The 17558-nt window shown below is 43.3% G+C and overlaps 1 protein-coding gene across 4 annotated transcripts in view; it reads left to right on the top strand.

Annotated features, from left to right (window-relative positions):
- The window catches only part of LOC133345158 (gamma-aminobutyric acid type B receptor subunit 2-like), a 137300-nt gene that overhangs the window by 69187 nt on the left and 50555 nt on the right, over window positions 1-17558 (top strand). For all 4 annotated transcript variants that reach the window (XM_061555679.1, XM_061555678.1, XM_061555677.1 and 1 more), the window contains 5 exons: window positions 259-339; window positions 1047-1197; window positions 2091-2223; window positions 7399-7506; window positions 12257-12379. In XM_061555679.1, the coding sequence (XP_061411663.1) occupies window positions 259-339; window positions 1047-1197; window positions 2091-2223; window positions 7399-7506; window positions 12257-12379 (596 nt within the window). The remainder of the gene's footprint in view (window positions 1-258; window positions 340-1046; window positions 1198-2090; window positions 2224-7398; window positions 7507-12256; window positions 12380-17558) is intronic.

The following is a 17558-nucleotide window of genomic DNA, read 5'->3' as shown; positions in this document are numbered from 1 at the left end:
ATATGTTAATTGGATATGTTTATTAAAAAGACACGTAAATAAAGCTTATAAAAAATGTTAAATCTATATCGCATACATATACCACAAAGCATTGAAATAATTGCAATTCGGAATGTAAGAAACAAGCGTATGTATACATTATACACAATATAAGCAATTATAACCATGTAAATTATGTAAATAGAATCCACAGACTAACAGGAATGAGGACTTGTGCATGTGGTGTGGTATGTGGTTTGTGGTGTGCGACTCCCACAGATACTAAGAGAGTAAAGGTCGGTGAGTACAATGCAGTTCCGGACACTCTGGAGCTCATCAACAGCACCATGCGTTTCCAAGGTATGGGCCACCAATAGTGAAACCTCTTGACCACATGCAGTCACTGCCAGGCCCATAGCCACCGGTGGGTTGCCCCCCCCCCCCACCCCACTATGAAGCAGTATCTCGTACCTTGCACTGCACCAGATCCCATCTCTTTTGCCCCCTCGCCCTCTGCTTGTTACTCCCTGTGCCTACCTACTCAATCTTGGCTGGCTACTTACTTGGTCTCAAGTATATTAAGATGTGCGTCACTTGCCAATCCACTGCTGGAAGGCTGGATGAAGGCCTCCCCTACACAGCACCAACAATGAGGGGTGTTTGATCAAACCTCACCATGCTGGTTAGTGCAGCTCTGTCGGTGAAGGGGGTGGATGGGGGGTGGATGGGGGGGATGGGGGTGGTGGATGGGGGTGGGGTGTACAGCTCCGGATTAGAACTCACCACTGATGTCAGAGATAACTGGGATTTGACTCTGGAGTCTGAGTTCAGACTGCAAAGCACCAACCGCTGCGTTGGTAATTTATATTTCCTGACAATGTAGAACATATTAAACCACTTTTAGGATAAACCACTTTTAGGAATCAAAGCAAAACAACTAATTTTATTAATTACACATAGGCACATTTGTCTGTTTTTGCATACACTTTAGAACACGAATTCTAAAGTGCCTATATCAGCAACACTGGGGATCTTTAATCATGTTTGTTTGATTGCTGTGTGGTCAGGTCCAGACCCACCGTGGGACAGGACCATCGTTCAGTCAAAGCTGCGAGAGGTGTATCTACCCCTCTACAGCATCTTGTCTGTACTCACTTGCTTAGGCATGTTCATGGCCTCTGCCTTCCTCTTCTTTAACATCAAGAACCGCAACCAAAAGTTAGTACCGCTAATTTACACTTCTACTCCATTGCAGAATCTTTGCGCGCAATCCACTTGCGGTATGTAATGTTTTTTTTACATATGTGCGCCTTTAGCTCATTGATGTGTTTTTGGATGTATCGTGTGTTGCTTGGCATGATGTTCGACGTGTTAGCAAAACGTCGAACATCGTGCCGAACAGCACGCACTACAGCCCATCAGAGAGCTATACAAAACAATTGCGATCACCTACGCAGAGGTATGTATTACATTGAAAGTAAAAATAGCGGGGATTTTGTGAAATAATTCTGTACGCATTTAAATGGATTGAATTTACCGTCAAAACTGTTGAGTAATGAATGGCATTCAAATGACATGCATTTCAATAGCTGTTGGTGCCTCATTGAGTTGATATTGGAGTCATCCATCACTTTCAAGGAGCAGCTACGAGCATGCTGCAAATAAACATCTGAGCAGTTATGAATACAATTAAAATTGTATCTAATTAATAATTTGTTGGAAATAATTCAGTGTAAAAAAAATGCATAATGTTGCCATTATGTGAAACATATTTTCAGATATGTTCACGATTTTGTTGCAGGTAATTGTCTCTGCTTCAATGCTTCATTTTTTTACCTTCACTCACTGATATCGATCATATAATAAGGACAATACTTGTAGCTCATTGCAAAGGATATAATGTCTGTTTTCTAGTGTACATTGAGACTGGAAGTGGATCAACTCACACAATTGATTGAATTTTCTTAGTTAGATTACTGTGGTTGGTTTTGTTTACCTATTTGCTCGGGTGCAGATCACGCAGAGAGGAAAAAGTGTCTGCCAAGGCAAAAGCAAAAATTAATCTTGGAGTCCTTAGGACCTAACTAACATGTTTGTCATTATGTCAACAGGCTGATAAAGATGTCAAGTCCCTACATGAACAACCTCATCATCCTGGGTGGAATGCTCTCCTACATGACCATCTTCCTCTTCGGCTTGGATGGGGCTTTGGTGTCCTCAGCAACGTTTGAGAACATCTGTGCTGTAAGTCCCCCATGCGTGGTCATTCTGGGGGGCTCAGAGTTCAGAGCAATGAGCCTGCACATTGAGATCCTGGGTTCAAATCAATGAACCCATCTATGATTAAACCAGATTCTTAGGTGGAGCAAGCTTACCAAAGCTCATATGGTATGGAGCTGCTGTCATGTAAATTCCATTCGGCTTAGGAAAGCAAAATTGAGTTTTTCATCAGCAGCAGCACCAGTGGTCTGGAACAGTCTGCCCACTGAAGTCTGCTCAGCTGTGACAATGGGTGCCTTTTGAGATCAGACTAAAAGGTAAATGTTTTCTTCTATTTTAGTTTCATTTAGTTTAAAATGTATCTGTGGCAACCACGCTTCCTTGTCAACCTTTTGCTGAATAAGGCTTTTTTTAAATCTTCGGTTAATTTATTGAGTTTATGGTGTTAGCCATATGGGCTGCACTGTTCATTACATTTCTGAATGCACTCTTTGTCAAAAGGACAATTGGGATAAATTAGGAACAAAATACCGAAAACAGTCTTTAAAAGAAAAGTTATTGCTTGAAATGTGAACCCACTGGCAGTTTTAATGATGCAGGGATTTTTTGTGTGTGTTATTTTTTTAATGTTAATTCATTTTCAATTTACCTCTTGCAATTTATAATTCAGCAAACAGTTTGCATATACAATAGAGGAAAACATTATCACAGAAAATGATGACAGTAAATGCTCACTTGGTATTGTGAAAGTGCTGCTCGAAATGAAATTGTAAAATTCCAATTGAAAAAGATAATAATGCAGCCAGTACAAACTGTCGTTTGTGCAGAAATCACAAATGGTTCCTAATTACTAAATAACGTCTCTGCATACACGCACAAAGACAAAGATGACACGTATACCTTTAGAATTTTGGAACAAGTATGTGGTTGTGAGGGTCTGAGTGTGGTGGTTGTGAGGGTCTGAGTGTGTGGTGGTTGTGAGGGTCTGAGTGTGTGGTGGTTGTTGTGAGGGTCTGAGTGTGTGGTGGTTGTGAGGGTCTGAGTGTGTAGTGGTTGTGAGGGTCTGAGTGTGTGGTGGTTGTTGTGAGGGTCTGAGTGTGTGGTGGTTGTGAGGGTCTGAGTGTGTGGTGGTTGTTGTGAGGGTCTGAGTGTGTGGTGGTTGTTGTGAGGGTCTGAGTGTGTGGTGGTTGTGAGGGTCTGAGCGTGGTTGTGGTTGTGAGGGTCTGAGTGTGGTGGCTGTTGTGAGGGTCTGAGTGTGTGGTGGTTGTGAGGGTCTGAGTGTGTAGTGGTTGTGAGGGTCTGAGTGTGTGGTGGTTGTTGAGAGGGTCTGAGTGTGTGGTGGTTGTGAGGGTCTGGGTGTGTGGTGGTTGTGAGGGTCTGAGTGTGTGGTGGTTGTGAGGGTCTGAGTGGGTGGTGGTTGTGAGGGTCTGAGTGTGTGGTGGTTGTGAGGGTCTGACTGTGGTTGTGGTTGTGAGGGTCTGAGTGTGGTGGTTGTTGTGAGGGTCTGGCTGTGGTTGTGGTTGTGAGGGTCTGAGTGTGTGGTGGTTGTGAGGGTCTGAGTGTGTGGTGGTTGTGAGGGTCTGAGTGTGTGGTGGTTGTGAGGGTCTGAGTGTGTGGTGGTTGTGACGGTCTGAGTGTGTGGTGGTTGTGAGGGTCTGAGTGTGTGATGGTTGTTGTGAGGGTCTGAGTGTGTGGTGGTTGTGAGGGTCTGAGTGTGTGGTGGTTGTGAGGGTTTGAGTGTGTGGTGGTTGTTGTGAGGGTCTGAGTGTGTGGTGGTTGTGAGGGTCTGAGTGTGTGGTGGTTGTGAGGGTCTGAGTGTGTGATGGTTGTTGTGAGGGTCTGAGTGTGTGGTGGTTGTGAGGGTCTGAGTGTGTGGTGGTTGTGAGGGTCTGAGTGTGTGATGGTTGTTGTGAGGGTCTGAGTGTGTGGTGGTTGTGAGGGTCTGAGTGTGTGGTGGTTGTGAGGGTCTGAGTGTGTGGTGGTTGTTGTGAGGGTCTGACTGTGGTTGTGAGGGTCTGAGTGTGTGGTGGCTGAGAGGGTCTGAGTGTGTGGTGGTTGAGAGGGTCTGAGTGTGTGGTGGTTGTGAGGGTCTGAGTGTGTGGTGGTTGTGAGGGTCTGAGTGTGTGGTGGTTGTGAGGGTCTGGGTGTGTGGTGGTTGAGAGGGTCTGGGTGTGTGGTGGTTGTGAGGGTCTGAGTGTGTGGTGGTTGTGAGGGTCTGAGTGTGTGGTGGTTGAGAGGGTCTGAGTGTGTGGTGGTTGTGAGGGTCTGAGTTTGTGGTGGTTGTGAGGGTCTGAGTGTGTGGTGGTTGTGAGGGTCTGAGTGTGTGGTGGTTGTGAGGGTCTGAGTGTGTGGTGGTTGTGAAGGGTCTGAGTGTGTGGTGGTTGTGAAGGTCTGAGTGTGTGGTGGTTGTGAGGGTCTGGGTGTGGTGGTTGAGAGGGTCTGAGTGTGTGGTGGTTGTGAGGGTCTGAGTGTGGTGGTTGAGAGGGTCTGAGTGTGTGGTGGTTGTGAGGGTCTGAGTGTGTGGTGGTTGTGAGGGTCTGAGTGTGTGGTGGTTGTGAGGGTCTGAGTGTGTGGTGGTTGTGAGGGTCTGGGTGTGTGGTGGTTGTTGTGAGGGTCTGAGTGTGTGGTGGTTGTGAGGGTCTGAGTGTGTGGTGGTTGTTGTGAGGGTCTGAGTGTGTAGTGGTTGTGAGGGTCTGAGTGTGTGGTGGTTGTGAGGGTCTGAGTGTGTGGTGGTTGTTGTGAGGGTCTGAGTGTGTGGTGGTTGTGAGGGTCTGAGTGTGTGGTGGTTGTTGTGAGGGTCTGAGTGTGTGGTGGTTGAGAGGGTCTGAGTGTGTGATGGTTGTGAGGGTCTGAGTGTGTGGTGGTTGTTGTGAGGGTCTGAGTGTGTGGTGGTTGTGAGGGTCTGAGTGTGTGGTGGTTGTTGTGAGGGTCTGAGTGTGTGGTGGTTGTGAGGGTCTGAGTGTGTGGTGGTTGTTGTGAGGGTCTGAGTGTGTGGTGGTTGTGAGGGTCTGAGTGTGTGGTGGTTGTGAGGGTCTGAGTGTGTGGTGGTTGTGAGGGTCTGAGTGTGTGGTGGTTGTTGTGAGGGTCTGAGTGTGTGGTGGTTGTGAGGGTCTGAGTGTGTGGTGGTTGTTGTGAGGGTCTGAGTGTGTGGTGGTTGTGAGGGTCTGAGTGTGTGGTGGTTGTGAGGGTCTGAGTGTGTGGTGGTTGTTGTGAGGGTCTGAGTGTGTGATGGTTGAGAGGGTCTGAGTGTGTGGTGGTTGTGAGGGTCTGAGTGTGTGGTGGTTGTGAGGGTCTGAGTGGGTGGTGGTTGTGAGGGTCTGAGTGTGTGGTGGTTGTGAGGGTCTGAGTGTGTGGTGGTTGTGAGGGTCTGAGTGTGTGGTGGTTGTGAGGGTCTGAGTGTGTGGTGGTTGTGAGGGTCTGAGTGTGTGGTGGTTGTGAGGGTCTGAGTGTGTGGTGGTTGTGAGGGTCTGAGTGTGTGGTGGTTGAGAGGGTATGAGTGTGTGGTGGTTGTGAGGGTCTGAGTGTGTGGTGGTTGTGAGGGTCTGAGTGTGTGGTGGTTGTGAGGGTCTGAGTGTGTGGTGGTTGTGAGGGTCTGAGTGTGTGGTGGTTGTGAGGGTCTGAGTGTGTGGTGGTTGTGAGGGTCTGAGTGTGTGGTGGTTGTGAGGGTCTGAGTGTGTGGTGGTTGTGAGGGTCTGAGTGTGTGGTGGTTGTGAGGGTCTGAGTGTGTGGTGGTTGTGAGGGTCTGAGTGTGTGGTGGTTGTGAGGGTCTGAGTGTGTGATGGTTGAGAGGGTCTGAGTGTGTGGTGGTTGTGAGGGTCTGAGTGTGTGGTGGTTGTGAGGGTCTGAGTGTGTGGTGGTTGTGAGGGTCTGAGTGTGTGGTGGTTGTGAGGGTCTGAGTGTGTGGTGGTTGTGAGGGTCTGAGTGTGTGGTGGTTGTGATGGTCTGAGTGTGTGGTGGTTGTGAGGGTCTGAGTGTGTGGTGGTTGTGAGGGTCTGAGTGTGTGGTGGTTGTGAGGGTCTGAGTGTGTGGTGGTTGTGAGGGTCTGAGTGTGTGGTGGTTGTGAGGGTCTGAGTGTGTGGTGGTTGTGAGGGTCTGAGTGTGTGGTGGTTGTGAGGGTCTGAGTGTGTGGTGGTTGTGAGGGTCTGAGTGTGTGGTGGTTGTGAGGGTCTGAGTGTGTGGTGGTTGTGAGGGTCTTAGTGTGTAGTGGTTGTGAGGGTCTGAGTGTGTGGTGGTTATGAGGGTCTGAGTGTGTGGTGGTTGTGAGGGTCTGAGTGTGTGGTGGTTGTGAGGGTCTGAGTGTGTGGTGGTTATGAGGGTCTGAGTGTGTGGTGGTTGAGAGGGTCTGAGTGTGTGGTGGTTGTGAGGGTCTGAGTGTGTGGTGGTTGTGAGGGTCTGAGTGTGTGGTGGTTGTGAGGGTCTGAGTGTGTGGTGGTTGTGAGGGTCTGAGTGTGTGGTGGTTGTGAGGGTCTGAGTGTGTGGTGGTTGTGAGGGTCTGAGTGTGTGGTGGTTATGAGGGTCTGAGTGTGTGGTGGTTGTGAGGGTCTGAGTGTGTGGTGGTTATGAGGGTCTGAGTGTGTGCTGGTTGAGAGGGTCTGAGTGTGTGGTGGTTGTGAGGGTCTGAGTGTGTGGCGGTTGAGAGGGTCTGAGTGTGTAGTGGTTGAGAGGGTCTGAGTGTGTGGTGGTTGTGAGGGTCTGAGTGAGCGGTGGTTGTGAGGGTCTGAGTGTGGTGGTTGTGAGGGTCTGAGTGTGTGGTGGTTGTGAGGGTCTAAGTGTGTGGTGGTTGTGAGGGTCTGGGTGTGTGGTGGTTGAGAGGGTCTGAGTGTGTGGTGGTTGAGAGGGTCTGATTGTGTGATGGTTGTGAGGGTCTGGGTGTGTGGTGGTTGTGAGGGTCTGAGTGTGTGGTGGTTGAGAGGGTCTGAGTGTGGTGGTTGAGAGGGTCTGAGTGTGTGGTGGTTGAGAGGGTCTGAGTGTGTGGTGGTTGAGACGGTCTGAGTGTGTGGTGGTTGTGAGGGTCTGAGTGTGTGGTGGTTGTGAGGGCTTGAGTGTGTGGTGGTTGTGAGGGTCTGAGTGTGTGATGGTTGAGAGGGTCTGGGTGTGTGGTGGTTGTGAGGGTCTGAGTGTGTGGTGGTTGTGAGGGCTTGAGTGTGTGGTGATTGTAGAGTTATGCTTGTGTTGGGGTGATTTGTCTCTCTATTACAGCTACGCACGTGGACACTCGCCGTGGGTTACACCACCGCCTTTGGGGCCATGTTTGCCAAGACTTGGAGAGTTCATGCCATTTTTAAGAATGTCAAGATGAAGAAAAAGGTGAATACTACTTTTTTTATATTTCCTGTTGATGTTTCAGGGGAGATTATTTTGATTCACTTACAGATTGTGAAGGGGAGATTACAGTAGTTCACAGTTTCTACGTTCGTCATGGAAACTGCTCGTGCGTATTTGTGGTTAATATTTTTTTGAATATCAACTCACTATCCAAGCTATCATTTGTATCATAATTTATTATATAGCATAAATTTCCTTCATGCATACTTCCAAATAAATGAAGAATATGGTCTAAACATCAAACATCTTTTGTATTAGCGCAATGTTTCCATGTCTCTTGCAGCTAAGGGTACCCATCAAAACAAAAGTGAGGAACATAATGAGGAAATATTTCATTAATTCCCTACATGAATTATTAATATTTCTCTCTTTACTGCTATGTTGTCCAACTGGAAATTCTATCAAAGTAGATAGGTATCTTGAAATACAATAGATTATAATTATTAACATAGGAATTTATGTAGATTTTTTTTTTAATTTTGTTTATTCAAATATGTTTTCAACATTCAGAATAGTATATTACTTTTTACTCGCGGTTGCTGAGCTCAAGCCCACAGGCCTAAACGTGTCAAGCAGCCAGCAACAAACTGCACTTTTATTGAGCAAGATTTTAAGAACTTGGGAAAAAGGAGACCATGGAAGGAGATTACAGAGTTGAATCAAAGAAATAAACAGGAAAGAATTGTGTTGACCTGCAGTGTGGTGGCAGGCCAGCGTGTCAGACGCTTTGCAGTAGCTGGGTAATTTAATCGGGTTGCTCTGCAATATCCCGTGTGTACCCGGTGCTGCAGCGGCGTCACTGACAGCCATTATTGAGCTGAGTCGCTGAGCGCAGCGATGAGTTGGGAATTGAGAAGAACTGTCAGTGATTGTTGTGCTTCTTCATTCATCGTTATGCTGTCTCGCAAACTAAATGCATGCAGGGATTGTAATAGAAATCCCTAAGCTTTGCACCACCGGCATACATTGGACTATAGACAGAACCAAGCTGCTTATTTTCTTGTCAATTAGAAGTGCGATGTATAAAGAGTCATCGCTTGAAATGACTTGCAGCTGTTCACTAGCTTAATTAGTGTGCTATACACGAAGCAGATTTGATAGCGCTTGGTGGTTTAGCGGCCACCTTGCATATACACAGGCGCTGTCAACTACCGCGCTGGGCTATGTCGTTAGCAAAGGGCGGTGCAGCAAAATCTATTGCTTTATAGTACAGTATTTCTATGCTCTGATGTGTATGCCCCCTACCCACCACCCCGCCTTCAGCTACCCCACTGACCAGAGGGGAGAGGTAGGCAGGAGCCAGTTTATCGAAGATCGTGAAAACTAAACTAAAATGGACATCACAGTATATATAGATATTTTAGATCAACCAGAGGCTGTGATATGTTATCTAAACATATGGGCATTGACATGTGACGTTTTCTGTTTTAATTATTTAAATAAACATTACTTTCCAATTATGTGGCGAGCATGTGAAGAGCAAAATCACTTTGTATTTATTTCACTGTGTGACAGGACGGCACACATCTGCCAGAACTCGCTTCGGTCACTCATTAATTAATCCAAATTCAGCAAATGTCCTCCGTTTGACCATAAATGTCACTCAAAAGGCCATTAATCCCATTAAAATGTCCTATGAGTTATATCACTTCCTTAATTCTAACACAAGTGGGGAATGATGTACAAGTACTTACAAATGGCATGTGACATGAAAGTGAACAACTAGACACTAAACCTTTTTAATATTACCATATAATAGATTGTAGCATTATGAATCCTTTAATCATTTTTAATTATGAAGTGGTACATTATAACATGCAGTCTTCCAGGTTAAGCTCACCAGGTTAGGCTAACCTGGAAGATTACACTTGAAATACAAGTGGTAGTAGTATCTACATGCTAATTTGCTATAATTGGAGTAAATAATTTACAGCCCTTTGAAAATCTACTGATGGATGAAGGCATTCCCACAATGTTAGTCATGAGGTTTGTTTGACCATATCTTACAACACAGGTCGGTGCAGTTTGGTTAAAGGGGCTGTCCAAGACTGGTTCAGATATCATTTGCTTTGCTGTGGCTGGGAATCCAACTCATGTCGCTAAATGTATAGCACAATGTGCCAACCATCGCAGCATCGCTCAACCCCCCTTTTTATAATCCAATAAATGTATTGAAGTAATACAGACACATATTGCAGTCTTGTTTTTAAAACAGCATTATGGTATTTAGGATTAGTTAGCCTTTTTTAAACGTACTTATCAAAATATAAGGCCATGCCTGTAATAAATATCTGTCACACATGTCTTGTATACATCTAAAGCCAACCACTTTTGCCATGGGGCACTACTCAGCAGTTGGTGGAGTATTTTTCTCTCTCTGCCTATTGCTGTGTAGTGGTTTCTACGGAGGCACACATTTGAATTTGGAGGCAACACGTTTATTCTCACACCCCAACAGGGTAACTACATAAACGTACAACTGGTGAACTAGACCACAACGGTTAACTACATAACCGGGTCAGTCAGTAACATTCTGACTGACACATGATGCCGAGCGAAGACTGAAGATCGAAGAGACGTAGTACCGAGGGTTGATTCCAGAAAACAGCCGCAATCGCTCTCGAGACTTCCCCTTTATGCTCCCGAGAGGCGTGGCCTCGCTCCACCCTCGGCCGCGCCCCCTTCTGGATCTTACCAGAAGGATCTCGTCCAAGCATCACGTGTCCCTCGAGCCCCCTTTTGGGCCCCCTTGCTACCCTGCTCTGGTCACGTGCCCTCTCGGGTTCACCCAGACTGCCATGTCCTCACTTGCCCTCTCTCAGACCATCACCAGAACTATAACCCCTAGGGCCCGCTTGCATGCCATATCCATTCTGGTGCCAGAGAGAGGCTCAAGACGTCCAGCTCCACTCTCGTGAAAGTAGCTGGCACTAGCCACTATAGTTACTCCCTTTACGTCACTACACATGGATATACATAAACAATGTGCTCTACACATGTTAATATTTTAAACATGTTAATGAGAGGAGAGCGAATCACATTAACACATTTTCTTTCTCTAGTCGCATCCAATACCCTCACGTAACATTCCACTCCATCCTTCCATTCCAACCTTTGTCTTCCTCTACTCATTCTGCCCTGCACTGGTGACATGTCCATATACCTACTCGATGCATCTTATTTGTCTCTTCTCAACACATGCCCAAAATATCTAATTCTCGCCTTCCTGACATTCTCAAGAATATTAGTAACCCCTGCTGAAGCGTTAACTACTTCATTCTTTCTACTTTCCCTGAGACATATTTCCAACATCCACCTTATAATTATCATCCCTCTCCTTTCAATATTATTTTTAAAGATAAACATTTCATGTTAATTTAATCAGGGATCCATTTTGAAACTGAGTGCCTTATATATCTATTATTGGTATCTCCTATTTAATAGTATTATATTTGGTGTATCCACAATTGTATATACTTATGAAGTATGTTATTGTATGAACATTGCAATCATTAACTTTTTTATTTTAATTGTTCAATGTAACATTTATATTTACTCATATTCCGGAGCTGGCAGAAAGGCAGTGTCCACTCATACATTTTTTGACTAAAAAAGGCCAATCTGTCCATCAACCAATTTTGTGTTTTAATCACTGAAAATCAGTGGAAAACTGTAGTTATTGAGTAGGCAGCCAGTGTAACTGCAATAAAGGCCAAAAGCCAGAGCGGCCCAGGTAGCAGGCTACAATAAGTATAACCCGTAAAAACAAAGTTTTTCACTATAAATCCTTTATATGCGTGGCGGCTAGAGTCTTCTCGTCCTCTGGCTTGAGATGGCTGCCACCTATGGGTCAGATGATTGTCTGCCAGTATTAAGCAATTGGTAATTAAATATTTAATTTGTTTTCCCTAAACAGTGTAACATTTTTGACATTTTTTTTTCACGAACATTAATTGTCTCGCACAACGAGTCTGTGTGCAAAATGTCAGCTCGATTGGATCACGGGAAGTGGGTTAAAAACGACCGAAAGATTTGCACGGTCGTAAGCAAGCAAGCACGCAAGCATCCAAGCAAGCAACCAAGCGAACTTAATATAAAATTTAATAAGTATAACCCGTAAAAACAAAGTTTTTCACTATAAATCCTTTATATGCGTGGCAGCGAACTTAATATAAAGGATTTAAAAATATATTCGCCTGTGGAAGACGCGGGGATCGATCCCGCGACCTTTGGCATGGGAAGCGAGGGCGCTACCAACTGCGCTACTCCGCCACGGCATGTGGAGGGGTTATGCTCTGGGCTCTTATACTGTGACGTTCAGCCAAAGCGATGAATGAGTTCTATTTGAATATATGTAAAATAAATTGTTTTTGCCTAAAAAGAACATTAATTGTCTGGCACAACGAGTCTGTGTTGAAAATGTCAGCTCGATTGGATCACGGGAAGTGGGTTAAAAAACGACCGAAAGATTTGCACGGTCGTAAGCAAGCAAGCACGCAAGCAAGCAAGCACGCAAGCAAGCATGCGAACTTAATATAAAGGATTTTAAAAAAGGGGGTGAAATTGCACAGTGGGCACTATTTATTTCCCATGTCAACCACACTGTGCCACTGGATTAAGTTCCTTGTATTTGAATTTTTTTTATAAGAATGTTTACGAAAGATTTCCCCTATCCTCCTCCATTTATAGTATCGACTTTACAGCGTAGTGCGTTAAACTCCATTGCACACAGATAATCAAGGATCAGAAGCTGTTTGGAATTGTGGGCGGGATGCTGCTCATCGACTTGGTGATCCTCATCTCCTGGCAGGTGCTGGATCCACTCAAGCGCATTGTGGAGATATACCCTCGAGAGGTGAGGATCGTGTTCCCAACACTCTGCCCTGCCACCTGCCGCAGCGTCCCTGCGGTGATGTGTAAACAAAGTGTAAGCGTTGCGCTCACCCTGCACCCTCTTGCTCTGAGCTCAAGAACGATGTTTAAGTTCGGAAAAACAAATCGACAGTCACGAGTGGGGTTTGTATTTTTTTCAAAGGGAGCAAGTGGGTTTCTGTGAGTGTTTGGTGCTTGTGTCTGCTGAGTAGAAGATAACTGTGCTCGACTAAAACAAATGGAAGTGTTCACCTTCAGTATGCTGATGTAGACATAAGTGCACAATTATTGCGTCATCTTTGCGTGGCATTATACAATCAGTGAGGGCCAGACATAGCCATTATTATAAAGAAAACACTAATTCTAGACAAGTTGTAGTCAAACCTTTGCTTTTAACAGCACAGCATTCAATAACGATCACTAGGCCACCAGCGGTGTAGCAGTGGTTTAATTGCTGAAACTAATTGTTGACATTGTGGTCGTGTATGCACACAGCCCAGTTGGTGGATAATAGAATGATATAATTTTGCCAGTATTTGGGTTGCGTTGAGACTTACGCTGGGATGGACGCTGCCTTGAAAGGGTTTGACATTGTGACTGGACAATAGTCACCAGAGGCGTAGCTAGGGGGGGCAGGGGGGTACATATGTCCCCGGGCGCCAAGGTAAAGGGGCGCCAAAATGAGGCTTACAACGTTACATTATAACTTATTGCGGCGGGCGCGGCAGCCTGAAACTACTGCACAAATCTACACCTCAACCTAAAAGTTTATATATCCCGCCACACACAGCCTACATGTCATGTAATTACATTTTGGTACGCGCACCTATTAAGAACTTACATGGAAGAACGTCCCAAACAACAGACAGGTGCAGTCTTTCAGCCTTAGTTACTGGCCTGTTTTTTGGTGGCGGAAACTACGACGCTTTATGAAGAGCGTATTTTATCGACTTCAACAGGAGATGTCAACACGGTTTTTACGACTAAAAGACTTGAACACAAAATTTGGATTTCTGCTGGACGTCAAAACTCTTCTATCCGACACAGATGTCGATGCAATTCGTCGAAATTGCACAGATTTTGGAAATTTCTATGACACTGACATCAATGGCCACGAACTTTTCACAGAAATTGGAGATTGCAAAATGCTGCTCAGTAACCGGAATGAAGTTCTACCAGAAACTCCTTTGGATCTTCTTGGTTTTATTGTGTTTTATGGAGACGACATATTTCCAAATTTACGAATTTCACTCCAAATTTTATTAACAATAGCAGTTTCAATTGTAAGCTGTGAGCGGTCGTTCAGAAAATTGAAACTTAGTTTGTCGTATTTGCGTGCTGAAAGAGAAACATTGAAAAAACAGATTTTGATTACGTGATTGACCAGTTTGCGACAGTGAAATCAAGAAAAAATAATCTTTTGTAGTCTATGTCAACCAGTCTACGACAGTGACTGAGTGAGCCATGTAATATAATTTCTATACATTTGCTTCTTTAAATACAATGTTTCATTAAAATTTAAATTGTTATTCCTTATTCGATGTAAGAGTAAAATGTGATTAAACGGGGGGGAGGGGGGCGCCAATTTTATAGTTCGTCCCCGGGCGCAAAATATCCAAGCTACGCCTCTGGTAGTCACTGAAGTTCAAACTAAAGTAACATCTTGTAATGTTCTATCTCGCTGACGGCCAACGCGCATTCTCAAGAGCTCATGAAATGCTCACCAGAGCAGTGTCGGTGTCTGGCCGCTTGCTACTAATGGGGCTCATTTATTTGTTGTTGTCCCCTCGCTGGACAATTGTTGCTCCTGTCCAATAGTGGCCTCCAAAGTCTTTAGAGATGCCTTCTCTTTATACTGTCTTCTGCTTATATTTACTTATCTCATAATCCAGTCGTTTCCACGAGTTTTCCCTTCCCATTTACCATTAATGTAATTTGCTTTAACACTATAGTGATCCCAGTTCTGCTTTAATTTAGTTAGACTTCAGAGTTATGTTTTTTGTTTGCATTATGACTGCAGGCATTGTGGTCTATGCAAACATGACTTCTTGTAAAAAAAGGTGTCAGTTTTGTTGCCCGATTTAAGGGTAAAAAACCAATTATCTTAGTTAGACTTGTGAGACAAACGATTTCAGGTTAAATATTATGATGTTGAAAATAATATACACTTTTTGCAAGTGTTTTGTTTCCACGTGGAAAAATGTAAGCACAATTTAATTGCTGCATTTTGGGATAAATGTGTTGCTTTATTCTATAATGTATTTTCTGACCTACTTTAAATTACAAAACTCATATTTATTATGCTGTAACTTCAGAATCAATCATTACAAAATGTATAACTGTATTAATCAATTAGCAAAATAAATCATGTAATTTTATATTATATATTGATTCGTAATAAAAGTTCAATACAACTACATCTATCTACAAAAAGTAGTTGCTCATTATGGGCTCGCGTGTATTTAACTTTGGCTGTTTCTTAAGCAGCTGGTGACTGTTGGGAAGTGGTGCTAACTATTGTGTCACTGAGTTGTCTAAGCTTAGGCGATAATTGCTGAAGCTCTCAGCCCATGAATAATTTGTCAAGGCTTTATATTAACAGTCTTGTTCCCATACATGATTTAAATAAACACATTGATACAATTCCAGTCATTCTAAATCCACCAATGGACGAAAACTCGCATGCCAAGATGGTCATGGAGATTTATAAACCATACTTCACGACGCTGGCCAGTGTGAGTTGTTGAAGGTGGGGTATGGCAGAACCAGTTCTAATACCACTCGCTAACCACTGCACAACCACTGCACCCCATAGGATTAGTAAGCCTTCTGCGTATACCTAATGTATATATCCACATGCATGAAAAATAGATGCGTATACTGTATAAGGTCCGTGCCAAATTCGTTTTTTACACCTTTTGAAATATTTTTTTTAACGAATGTCTTCAAGCAAGATCTGGGCTGGGTAAATTGTTACATAGCACTCTGCCAATCCCAGCACAAATCTTTAAGTGACTCGCAGTCCCATTGTCAGACTTGATGACAATCACATTTCAGATGGTAATACCCCATTATTGTATTTATTTTCCAAACAAAATCAAATAATATCTGAGCACAGGAAATGTAAAAAAAATATTACAAATCAAGATTTTTTATTATTATTACAAGATACTTAACCTTCCATATAAAATGCATCCATTGATTTATAATATCCTGTTGACCTATTTGCATATGTTAAATATGTTTGTGAATATTCAAGTTAACAATGGTAACTTAAAAACACTCCAAAACAACGTAAATAATGTGCCAATATTATATTTCCAAACCTTGTGGCATCAGCAAGATGAGTCTTGCGGTATTCTGTGGTTGGTTAAGTGTTGATATGTGGCTTGTCTTTGTGTTGCCAGTAGACTGATTTCAAGGAAATATATATTGTCACAGTAAATTACTTCTATCCAGTTTAATAATGAAATGAAACCCCGGTTTTCCTCAGGCATAATGTGGACTGTACTTTATATCTACCTTTTGTTCATTTATTAGAACAGTATTATTGATGGTGTTTGTAAAAAAACATTAAAGTGCAGTTAAGGCAATATATTTCACGTAAAATTGCCATAATGGTCGAATGTAAAATGTGTAGCAATATGCCAAACATTAAGATAAAAAATATATAATAGTATCTTATGGCTACATTTGGTTATGAGAATTGTTCATAAACTTACCGGCGAGCTGATTTAATAGTAGGATTAAAATGTCTTTACACACGCCAATTTTATTTGTTTGTCTTTGTCGAGTTGTGGAGGGTCTTAAACAACACATATTTGTACGTAGCATAACCCAAAAATATATTATGAACCTCTAATGCAAATTTTATATGAAAATGTAAAAGTGGCTGCTATACCATTTCCAAAACATATCCTGTCCCTGATTGTGTGTAGTTATGCAGCGAACACAGATGAGCAAGATGCTGCGAGCAGAACCAATATATATCAATGACACTACAGCAATTTGTACATTATGCTTGGTAAGTGTCAGGGTGTGTAATACTTAGTTTAGTTTTGGTTAATCTGGATGGATTTTTACTCTAATGAATAAGTATTGTTCAGGACCAATCAGCTGGGTTTATAGATGTTTATTTTAACAAGATTAAAGTTCCATTGCATGGAATAGTGGATAGATGTGGAAATACTTCCAAGATTAGTTCCAAATGAGAAGACTGTAGAAAAGCAATTAAAGTCCCAAAAACATTGATTTATTGATGGCCTTAACAAATCATTCAATTGGCATTTTGAGCACACTGATTACCCCCGATCAGTACGAGTAATGCTCTATCAGGGGTACTTCCTGCTTTGGGTCTATAGTTTTATGGCTGACATTTGAGCTTCTTTTACAATGTGGACTTTTGCTATGAAGCAATTAATTGTTGTGTATTAGGCGGCTATTCCCCTGGTTGTTACTTAGTATCACAATTAATTTTGCGCTGCAGTGCCTTGTGGTTGCTCGGGATATATACCCATCATCAAATCCATGATGGAATAAGTAGCTTCATCACAAGTCCATGCTTTCAACAAAGCTTCTTGGAATTTGCTACAACAACAAACATCTGATGTGTGCTTTACAATCAAAGTAAAAAAAAACAGCGGCTGCTCTATGCTTTAAGCCATGCCGCAGGCAAGCTCCTGAACTGACGAGACCTCTGAGCACACATCTCAAGGTCACTTGGCTTGTTTTGGCTAATAAAGTCTGAAGCCCCCAGTGATTACTTTTCATGTGACCTTGGTTATTATTTTATCGAAGGTATAATACCGTGTAAATTAAAGTAATAAAGCCTATGGTCAGAAAAGGCATATTGTACAGGCTTATGGCACATATGTCCTTTCTGCGTTTGTGATTATGTTAACGGGATATCTTACAGCAAATATTAATTGAAAATGAGTAATCTTGATTTGAAGCTTTTGTGACTGCAGGAATTTCTACTCTTTGGTTCTTTCGGTAAAGTCACGTAGATAGAAAAAAAACGAATAAATCACGACGTTTCGATAACAAAACAAGCCATCGTCTTCAGGTGAAAAAATTATTAACAGCAGGCAGACTGCCGAGGAGGAAATGTAGCGAGAGAGCTACTACAACCAAGGGTAAGTGGGCAGGACTAGGGATATAAT

The sequence above is a fragment of the Lethenteron reissneri genome, chromosome 21 (genome assembly GCF_015708825.2).
Source record: "Lethenteron reissneri isolate LAM-NWPU_2019-01 chromosome 21, ASM1570882v1, whole genome shotgun sequence".
Classification (NCBI taxonomy): Eukaryota; Metazoa; Chordata; class Hyperoartia; order Petromyzontiformes; family Petromyzontidae; genus Lethenteron; species Lethenteron reissneri.
The sequence above is the reverse complement of the archived record's forward strand: the minus strand, read 5'-3'. Positions and strand labels throughout refer to the sequence as shown.